At 46.3% G+C, this 11085-nt stretch overlaps 1 protein-coding gene across 1 annotated transcript; it reads left to right on the forward strand.

The window, feature by feature from the left end:
- Nucleotides 1-796: 796 nt before the first annotated feature.
- Atp5po (ATP synthase peripheral stalk subunit OSCP) lies at nt 797-9020 on the forward strand. Its single transcript, XM_008835937.3, has 7 exons — nt 797-922; nt 2188-2238; nt 3849-3959; nt 5059-5188; nt 6636-6748; nt 8382-8468; nt 8698-9020. The coding sequence occupies exons 1-7, from the start codon at nt 887-889 to the stop codon at nt 8809-8811; spliced, it is 642 nt and encodes a 213-aa protein (XP_008834159.1). The 5' UTR covers nt 797-886; the 3' UTR covers nt 8812-9020.
- The last annotated feature ends 2065 nt before the right edge of the window (nt 9021-11085 follow it).

The raw sequence follows: 11085 nt of genomic DNA on the forward strand, positions 1-11085 counted from the left end.
GATTAAAAATGAATGGGTTGTTTTGAGGCTGGAAAGATGGCTCAGTGGTTAAAAGCACCAGCTCCTCTTTCAGAGGACCTTATTCGGTTTCCAGCACCCATACATGGCAGCTAACAACCATCCTCCAGTTCCGAAGCACTCTCTGACCTCCTCCCCCGACATTGCACGACACGGGTGCACTTACATACACGCAGGCAATACACTCATACACATAAAATGAAAATAAGCTAAATATTTTTTAAATGGGTTGTTTTTGTGAATGCAGAGAAACTGACCGGGTTTTAAGTTTAGCTATCATATTTACTTAAAATTTGGTTCTATTTCAAGTCTGTGTGTGACTCTGTCCTACCCAGAACCGAACACTTAGGCACCAGAATGGCACACGGCGTCAAAAATCTAATAAGCCAGGGCTCCTGTGAGACTAGAAAGAAAGAGGTGAAGAGAAAACCAGAACAGATACAGCCGAAGTAAATGAGAATGGGGAGTTTGCCCCAGAGATTGCAAGGCTCCTTTGTGGGTTTTGTCTTAGCCTCTGATGTTGACGATGCAACGAAATGAAACAGAAGTCACTCTATTTATCTAATTATAAACTATAAAACAAGGCCAGCACATCTCTCCTATACTCAGGCCCGCTCAGCCAGTAATTTAAATTTAAATTTAAATTTTCAGACTCAGTGCGAGTTCAGGAGCCCCATCCCAGCCTATAACCATCTAGCCCCATATTAGAGACTACAACTCCCAGCAAGCAAGAGGTTCCCGCGCATGCGCCCTAACAACTTGTGCGTACAGTTCCCAGAGAGCCTCGCAGTGACGCCAGCGCGCGCGTGCGCTCTGGCCTTGCTCTCTTGATAGCCCTCGGGTTTGACCTACAGTCGCCCGGGAGAAGATGGCTGCCCCCGCCGCGTCCGGGCTGTCCCGACAGGTCAGTGAAGCTGGCGAGAGGGTCCCTCCGGGGGTGGCGCTACGCTGCTCCGTCCCACGGAACGGCTTCCAGGGAGCGGGTGCGGGGCTGCGCGGTCCTGACCTAGAGGTCCTGGGATCGCTGACCGGAGAAGCTCCAGGCAAGGGCGTAGGTCAGGGAGGCCGAATGGACGGCTTAGCCAGGGTGGGAAACTCTTCGGAGGTAGCTGCACTCCTCGGTCTGAAATGCTCAGTATATGTTAAGAGCGTTTCATGTGTATATAAAAGCTTAAAGTCTCCTCTTGAGCTGCTCAGCTGGGAAGCGATAGTGCTAAGATTAGAACCCATGGAGTCGAAAGGAAGCTGGAAAAAGGGTACACCTTACACTGCCGCATCAGCTCTGATGCTGTACATCGCATGGTCAGCCACTGCATGCATAATTTTTCCAAAAGCGTTAGAAAGCCTCTTAAAGCCCCATTCCAGAGCTGAACGTTTGTGCCCTTGCAGGTGCTTTTTTTAAAAAAAAAAAAAATATCTATTATTTTTATTTTATATGTATATTACCTGCATGTGTGTAAGTGCACCCGTGTCGTGCAGTGCCCGAGGAAGTCAGAAGAGAGTGTCAGATCCCCGGAACTGGACTTCCAACTTGTTAGCTGCCATGTGGGTGCTGGAAATTTAACCCGAGTCCTGGGCAAGAGCAGCCAGATGCTCTTAACCACTGAGCTATCTCTTCAACCCCTCAGGGCCCTTTTTAAACTATGGCTTTTTCCTTTGCTAGACAAGATACCACCTCTAAGAACCAAAGCCTGTTCCCATATCAATTGGTACTCAAAGAATTTATCTTTGGTTTTAGATAGCATTTAGATTTCTAAGCAGGTTTGTCTGCTTAGAATCATGACTGGAATCCTCCCACTTTTATTAAAATTCTTTTTTAAAGTATAGTATTATAAATGCCAGGGGCTTAGGGGTTTTTTTGTTGTTTTTGGGGGGTTTTTTCCTCAATTTTCTTTTGAAAAACTCAGTTTTGGGGAGTCAGCATTTTTTTCTCTCATACTGAGTGCTAGCCTCATCCCTCATCACTTAGGGAGGGAGGTTCCTAAGCATTGGGATGATTCTACTAAATTTACTAAAGGTAATAAAGTGCAGCTCACATTCACATAACCTGTGTGATAATGTAAAGGAACATATGAACCTACTTATTTAGAACCGTCTTAATATATTGCTGATCTAAATGCAGAAATTCTTCATGTAACCCTGTTTGATCAGTCTTCTTTACTTCTGAAGGTACGGTGCTTCAGTACATCTGTGGTCAGGCCCTTTGCCAAGCTTGTGAGGGTATGTTAATTTATATTATTTTGTCATTGAAAGCCAATGAAAGTGTGTGTTGACAAGCAGTGCACTTAGAACATGTGGTGAAACCTCTGCAAGATTTGCTTTCTAAATATGTGTGCCTGGTGTGGAGAGGGATGGATTTGGGTACCTCTTATTCAGAGGGCATATCCCTTAACCTTTAAACCTAAGAATGTCTTTAAAATACTTGTTTTCGGCCAGTAAGATGCGTTCAGCAGGTAAAGGCTCTTTGAAGCTCAGAGCCTGAGTTGGATCCCAGGGGCCCACATGACAGAATGAAAGAACAGACTCCTGCAAGTTGTCTTATGACCTCCACGTGTGTGCCATAGCATGCACAAACCCACAGACAACAAATGAATGTTTAAAAGTTTTTTCGGTTTTTCCTATTAATCCCCCATAGGCAAGGTGACTCTTTTTCTTCTTGAGGAAGGGAACATCTCCAATAAAAGGAAGTGACACGCCTGGGTTTCTAGTGTCATGAGAGGCATTGATAACTTGGTTGCAGCTCCTTGTTGCATCTGGTTTCAAGCAGCTAGTAACTGATGCTTGTGTTCTGCACCTCTTTTCCAAACAAAACCAGTACTGATGGGCCTATTGCATTAGGCACCCCAATTCTCCTTTCAAAGTCTGCCAGTCCTTCTTTTCAAACAAGAATTGACTTCTGATGAAGACAACTCCAACCCCCTTTAATTTTTCAATTAGTTCCTCTGTGGCAGAATTGATTCAGCATCTTAGCTCACAGATCTGAAGAAGTACTGGGCTGTCGGACACTGTCCATCACCCATCCCAGTCAACACTGGGCTCATACTGTCCTTGGGGGGCATAGCATAAGGCAGCAGCCATAATACCAAATGCACGTCCTTAGGGAACCACATGAGCTGGAGCTTGGAAAAGTACCAGCCCTTCTGCACAGCACCGGTCCTTCCAAACCTCTGTCAGCAGTGCCATCTTGTTCATGTGGGGAACATCCTAAAACACTACAGACGGGGCGTGAGAGGCTGCTCCTCACGTTTTATGAAAGGAGAAACTGAAGTACTGAAATTTGCCTATACTTAAAGTAGTTTAAAACTGGGCCAAACGAAATCTTTCTCATTTAAAGTCTAACCTACCCACTACACCCATATGGCAGCCCTAAGTACATGTAGCCACTCAGCGTGTAGAAAAGTTTCACAATTTACTTTGGAAAATAATTCAAACCTCAAGCACTTGGTGAATTCCTGGAGGGCTGTTAAGTGGAACGTTAATGAGGAAACTGAAGGAGGGGTTACACTATGTCTCTGAAATGTGTGAAAGTATGCACTGTGTACACTTGAGAACTGAATTATTAATGAATTCAAAACAGCATAAGTTTGTCTTAAAACAATTGGATTACAGATAGGTAAAGCTAGAAGATCCTTTGGATACTGTGTCTTCTGCCTCTCAACAGTAGAGGGTCCCGGCCAAGGAAATGTCCCCAGTTTGAGAATTCCCATTCAGGACTGCTCCTTGATGACATGTTTAAACTTGTTCACTGTGAGATGTATTTTTTAAGTTACAGTTACTTAAAATAATTTATCTTGTCTCTCCTTCTTCCTTACCCCGCCTTTTGTTTCAAGCCCCCTGTTCAGATATATGGCATCGAGGGTCGCTATGCCACCGCCCTCTATTCTGCTGCATCTAAACAGAATAAGCTGGACCAAGTGGAAAAGGAGTTGGTTCGTGTGGGAGTAAGTAGGTTTCTTGTCTGTTGCATGTTTCTATTTGTACATAGTTGCTTTTATTTTATTACTCATCCTAATGAGATAGAACTCACAAAAAGAATCTTTAGGAACAACAAAATGTTTACTGTAAAAATACTGGGTTTTTCCGGGCATGGTGTTGCATGCTTTTAATCCCAACACTTGGGAGGCAGGGGCACTCAGATCTCTGTGAGTTCAAGGCCAGCCTGGTCTACGTAGTGAGTTCAGGCCAGATGGGGCTACAGGGAGACCCTGTCTCAAAAAGCCAAAAAAAAAAAAAAAGCTGGGTTTTGTTGTTCTGAAACAGTTGTGTGCAGCAGGAGCTAGCCCATACATAAGGACATTAGCATTAGAAACCTGAGCTTCCCAGTTAAGACAAGAGAGAGGTATAAAATCAGAATAAAAGACTTGATTTAAGAAAAGTTGCCATTTCAGAAAATAATTTAAAGCTCAGCTTTGGAGGCCAGAAGAGGGCGTCAGATCCCCTGGAACTGAAGTTACAGATGGTTGTTAGCTGCCATGTGGTTACTGGGAATCAAGCCAGGGTCCTCTGTAAGAACAGACCTTTCTCATTAACCATCGAGCCATCTCTCCAGCCCCAAATGTCTTGAATATGTTTTCACTTTATCAAAAGTATATTTCTTCATGAAAGTTTCTTCAGAAACTTTCCCTAGGTTTTAATTTTTTTATTATGTTTATTTTTTTTTTATGATCTTTCTTTAAAAGCAAAAATACATGTAAGAGGTGGGTGTGGTAGCACACATCTTTAATCCTAGCACTCAGGAGGCAGAGGCAGATGGATCTCTGTGAGATGGAGGCCAGCCTGGTCTACATGGTAAGTTCCAGGCCAGCCGTGGCCACAGGGAGACCCTGTCTCAAAAAGACCCCCCCCCAAAAAAAAATACATGTAAGAAACTTGATGTGCTAATTTAATATTTTTTCAAAGAACATCATTTAATCCCCTATAAAATCATGATGTAGTATTTTCCTAAAGTCAGCCAGGAAAGTGCATTTGGTTCTGAACTTCTCTTCATGTACAGCTGGGTTCATGTGCTCTAAAGAGTTAAACTAATCTTTGTATTTTTAGCAACTCCTGAAGGATCCCAAAGTGTCTCTTGCTGTTCTGAACCCCTACATTAAGCGTTCCATTAAAGTGAAAAGCCTGAAAGACGTCACAGCAAAGGAAAGGTTCTCCCCCCTGACGACCAACCTGATGAGTAAGTGTGGAAACTTGGTTTGAGTTGTTTTTCACCCAGTACACATTTGGAGGTCAATGGACAGTTCTCTTCTTCCACCACGAGTTCTAGGAATTGAACTCAGTGGTCAGGCTTACATGGGAAGTGGTTTGTACCCACTGAGCCATTTCACCAACCCTCTTAAAACATTCTTCTAGAAGTTTGTTCCATGGTCCAGGAGCATCAGCATCACTCAGGGCCTGTTGACTATAAAGTATCTCAGGACTCACCCCAGCCTAGGTCCAAGTCTGCATCTCATCTAGCTTCTCAAGTGACTTGTTTATACATTGAGATATAAGAATGTCTGATTGCATAGGCAATAGTTTCAACTCAGAATTTCATAATGAAGAAAGGATGTGTGGCCCATGGTTAGTGTAAACCTCGAATTACAGATGTTTGCATCCTGTAGTACATTTGCATTGCTGGTACAAGCCTTTGTAGCAAGTCAGAATATGAATTCTAAAGTATTTTCATATCACCGCCTTTGAAGGTAGACAGTATGCTAATTTGGGGATGGGTAGCCAAGAATGGGGGTCTATGCTGTAACTATGAAAATCCGATTGTTAGATGAGTACAAGGAATCTGTTACAGATGTGTAGAGAGCAAAATCCCTCTACGCCGACATACAAATACTTGGTAATTTAAATGTTTATAAAAAGACAGTAAGTACATTGTTCATGTGTGTGCATGCCTATGTGATTGTGGAGGCCAGAGGTCACACTGTCTCCCTCAGTCACTCTGCACCATATCTTTTGAGATGAGGTGTCTTACTGAACCTGGAGCTTGCTGATTCAGCTGGCCTGGCTGGCCAGCGAGCCCTTGGCCAGTGCTCTTGCTGTCCCTGGCTTCCCCAGCACCGGGATTCCGGACAGTGCTGCCGGCCTGCCTTCTTTACTTGGGTTCTTCGCTTGCATGGCAGGTGCTTTGCCAACTGAGCCACAGCCAAGTCCCATCCTGAACAGCTTTTTAAGAAACATTTTGGGGGCAGGGGAATGCAGGTGTCATGGTGTGACTGCATTTGGCAGTCAGAAGACAGCTTGCAGGAACTGGTTCTCCCTCCATCATGTGGGTTTTGGGATTGAAGTCAGTGTCCTCAGACTTGGCAGCAAGCACCTTTACCAATTGAGCCAACTTGCCAGCCCCTGAATATACTTTAAAAAAACATATCTTCTCCATTCTTTGGTTTGTTTGTTTTCTTGAGACAGGGTCTCACTGTGTAGCCCTGGCTGGCCTGAAACTCACAGTGTAGGGCAGATAGGTCTCAAACTCACAGAGATCCACCTGCCTCCTGAGTGTCAAGATTACAGGTGTGTGCTACCATACCTGGCTTCTCCATTCATTCTTAAAGGACTTTGATTATGGTATTTTAAGGTCACAAATTGAAATTTGCTTTGGTTCTGAGTCAGTGAATTTCATGTCCCTCCCTCAGATTTACTTGCTGAAAATGGTCGCCTAGACAGTACACAGGGTATCGTCTCTGCCTTTTCCACCATCATGAGTGTCCATCGTGGAGAAGTGCCATGTACAGTGACCACTGCGTATGTAAGTCATGGGCTGTTGCTGCTGCATTGGCCTCGACAAACGAGGTAAAATCTAGAATTTGGGAAAAGTGGCTTGTGACTCATGGAGTTGCTGTCATCTTTTGTAAAGTGCTGTGAACCTCCACTTTGGAAGGGCCGGTGTGTGTCTTAGTAGTAATACCAGTGAGTATCCATTGTTGGGGAACCCTGCTGTTAGGGTCGCAGTCTCTCCATGTCCGGATAGCTGCGAGCCGGCTCGGCGCCTAATGGAAAGACTCCCCTTTTCAGCGGGGCGCCTCCTGCTTTCCTCCTGGCTCACTTTGAAGTGGCTGCCACAGATGCCTTATCGGAAACATGACCTCTGGCATAGAAAGGTTTTAATCAGGCACTGTCTGACAGCATAGAAGCCCCGCGCCACATGTAAATGAAGCATACTACAGAGCACCTATCAGCTGAGGCTTTTGCTACTGCCTCCACACTATAAATCTTCTAGTTTCACCCTAATAAAGCGGAGCTGTATCACTGAATCCGACTGAGCTGTATCCTGTGTTTCACTGTGCCTGGGACCAGCCTGTGAGCAGTCTTCCCGGAAGAAGCTGTCCTTCCATCAACATTCACTCGCGAAGCTTCTGCGTTCGCCATTCCTGCGCTCCCCGCCTCGGCTCGTGGGACGGTGGCCAACGTCCCGCGGGCACAGTGAGAGCGTCCTGCAGCTAGCCTGAGCCTCCCGCAGCTTGGCGCAGAGCCCCCTGCAGCTTGGCACAGAGTCTGCACTCGCCGCGGACCCGCCGACCTGCAGAGCCCGCCTGCACTCCCAGCCGCGGAGAGCCAGAGACCCGCCCAGCAGCGAGACCCCAGCCAACAATCCATAGGGACTGTAGTTTAGGTTACATTTAAGGGACATCAATATGTGTTAGAAAATAGTGATTTATGTCCCATGGTAGGTTTGAATTATTTTTTTAAGTGCCATATTAAGTACTGAAACGAGAGTATCTTCTATCTGGTGGCAGATGGGAGGGAGGCAGAGTGAACAGGCCCTTTGACTTGATGCATGTTTTGTAAAATCTAGCCACTGTTTCTTCCTGACATGAGCTGGGGACTTTGTAATTTCTTACTAGCCATCAAGAGATGGATGTGAGGCTGAAACAAGGTTGTCCTTACTCTGTAGACAAGGAAGCTGGAGCTCAGGGCAATTAAGTAGCTTGTCAAGACACACAATGTAGAATCGGGATTTGAACACACATCTTTTCTTAGAAGTCCCGTGTTCCTTGAACAGCACTATATAACCTTCCTACAAGTAAATTTGTCTTAAATTGTGATTTCTTCCTAATAGTGCAGGGAAACCATCTGGGGTATAAACATGCGTAGGATGTGGTATGTGACTTGTAGCATGCAGCACCCAGGGTCGTCTAGATTAGTAGTTGTAGTGTTGGAGAGTGTGGTTTCCAAGAGCTTCGCAGTGGTTTTTGTGTGGCCGGGCCTTCTGAACCAGTGGCACTGGAGGGTGTATCACAGTGCAGCACTTCTGGTCCCCAACTTCAGACAGGAGCCCCAGGCCTGCCTTGGTGACGCATGCCTGCTGTAGTTTTCCCTTTCCTTTTAACTATGGACGTTGCTGTTTTGCTTTATCTAAAGGATGTTTGGTTCTTTTTCAGCCTTTAGACCAAGCTGTTCTCTCTGAGTTAAAGATAGTGCTGAAGAGCTTCCTGAGTCAAAACCAAGTACTGAAATTGGAGGTTAAGGTGGGTTCAGATATTTGGTGGTGTTTCTTTTGGTTATCTGAAGCCTACACTGGCTATAGAAAGTGTCAGTGGAAAGCTCGATCTTAACTGAACTCCACACATTTCTGTGCGTGGTTGCCGTCTGCTTTCCTCGGTGTTTCATGTGTTTGTGCTGCTGGTTCTGCTCAGCCTCGGGGCACTTAATCGAGAATGTTGCATCCTCACATTTGCTGCCTCTTTTCTTTCCTAGACCGATCCTTCAATCATGGGTGGAATGATTGTGCGCATCGGGGAGAAGTATGTTGACATGTCTGCTAAAACCAAGATCCAGAAGCTCAGCCAGGCCATGCGGGAGCTGTTCTGAAAGTCCCGAACTCGGAGCAGCAGTCAGACGGTCCTGAGCAGCCGGTGCTGAGCGGATTGCCCTTTAGAGGCAATGTGGAGTTTTCATCTTCCTTCCATTTCCCCTCATTTGAAGGTTAAAAGGCCGTTTGGGCTGGAGAATTCAGGATACGTGTGTTACTGTTTGGAATTCATTGATTAAACATCGTACCTGCACACAACAAGCTAGTACCACTTTCCAAAATCTCATGTCTTTGAGGGGTGGTTGAGGACTGTGGTCCCTAACCCTGCATGGTTTGATGTCCTCCAGGGAGGCCTCCCTAACTGAAAGGCTCTTGGCCCTGTGTGACCCCTTAACCCAGGGTACTCTGGGGCTCTCGTGGTCACATCCAGCACCTCTACTGCACTGCATTGCGATACAGGTGGAGCAGACATCATGCCACTTGACAGATGAGGAAAGAGTGAGGAGCCCTGCTTAGGGAACACATACAGGTCTGGCACTCTTCACGCAGGCTGACTCACCATGTGGTGAGCAGCACTGTTCACCTGCAGCTGCTGAAGCCAGCAGCTAAGCCTAGAGGCAAGACCTTGTGCCCTCTTCCCCTGTCCCTCAGGTGCTCCCAGACAACGCATTAGCCAAAATGACGCTCATGGACCATTCCCAAATGTCTTCCCTCTTAGGCTACTAGAGGTGATAGAGTCCCTGGATAGCCGGTAGCCAGTCCTTGGCTGCCTTCCAAGAGTATCTGGCAAACAAATTGATTCCTTCCCCACAGAGTGCCTTGGGCAGAGGCTGGATGACTGTAGGCTAGGAAGCTTTAGAAGGCAGTGACAGGCACAGGGCTGGTTATGCTGTGCCTTGTGTGTCCTCCACCTGTCTGACATGCCCAGCAAGCCAACCACCAAAAACCTAACAGGAAATACTGAGGCCTCAGTGCTCTCCCAGGAGCTCAGGCAGTGGTTGGCCCATAGCCCTTCCTACCTTGCTGGTAAGCATAGGACAGACCACTGTCCTTAGACATACCTGACCACAAGACTAAATCTCAGCAAGTGGAAAAGAGGAGGAAATAAGATGTGTCCCGGCCTGCATTGCCTTCACCACCAGGCTGGCAACCCTCTGGGTGGTTTCCTTTCCTTCTGGCTGGATATAGGTAAGATGGTGGGAGCCAAAGCAGCCACGCCAGGGGAAAAGCAGGTGATGCCGAAGCACAGTCACCTACCAAGCCTCCTCACTGAGCCCGGGCTGTTAGCACAGGAAGAAATAAACCTGTTGGCGAAGCTGTGTCCCACTCCAGTGGAATTTGCCTCTGCAGTCAGCTCAGCCAAGACCAGCCTCCTACCCTGGGCTAGCTCGAGAGCTGTGAGACCCTGAGCTCGCCAGCCTTACACACCACAACTCCAAGGCTCCTATAGATAGAACCACTAATGTACATGTACAAACATTACATGTACAAAATCTTTGAGGCAGACCCTTGCTGGCTCCCAAATCCTCCAGAATCAACCAGCCATCTTTCTGTTGATTATGTCTATAATCCCAGCACTTAGCTGAAGCAGGGGCATCCATGAGTTTGAGGTCAGTCAGTCTGGGATACTTAAAACCTTGTCTCAAAAAGCAGAACAAGGCCAGGCGTGGTGGTGCATGTCTTGAATACTAGCACTCAGGAGACCCAGGCAGGTTGGATCTCTGAGACTGATCTCCAGATCAGTCTGGTCTACATAGTTTAGACCAGCCAGAGCTACTTGTCTCCATAACACAAAAGCAAAACAAAAAAACCATCAAAATATCGCCATTTGGTACTGTTCAAACAAATAAGGGAAAAGAGAGCCAAACAGCTATAATACTATGTAGCCCTTAAAAGTTAAGCTGTGGGGCTGCAGAGATGGCTCAGTGGTTAAGAGTACTGACTGCTCTTACAGGGCACCCAGGTTCAGTTACCAGCATTCACATAGCCCCAACAACCATCTATAACTCCACTCCCAGGGCCTCTTCTGGCCTCCCCAGGCATTGCATGACATGGGTGCAACTTGCATCCATGATACACACAAAAAAGTAAATTTTCTGTGAAAGAATGCAGAGAGCTGAACCGAAATAAGGCAGACAAAATGAGATTTATGGGAGCTGTTTAATTAAACAGTCCTTGCATATGGGACCCAGTCAGGGCATGTTAATTGTTAAACAGTATGTGTTTAATGAACCATGCTGGGTATGTTAGCACGAGGGCCTCAACAATTTAACATTTAAGCCTGGCCTGGTGGAGCATCCTGCAGTCTGAGCACTGAGCATGTGAGGCAGTAA

Source organism: Nannospalax galili, unplaced genomic scaffold (genome assembly GCF_000622305.1).
Source record: "Nannospalax galili isolate Female #2095 unplaced genomic scaffold, S.galili_v1.0 scaffold136, whole genome shotgun sequence".
Classification (NCBI taxonomy): domain Eukaryota; kingdom Metazoa; phylum Chordata; class Mammalia; order Rodentia; family Spalacidae; genus Nannospalax; species Nannospalax galili.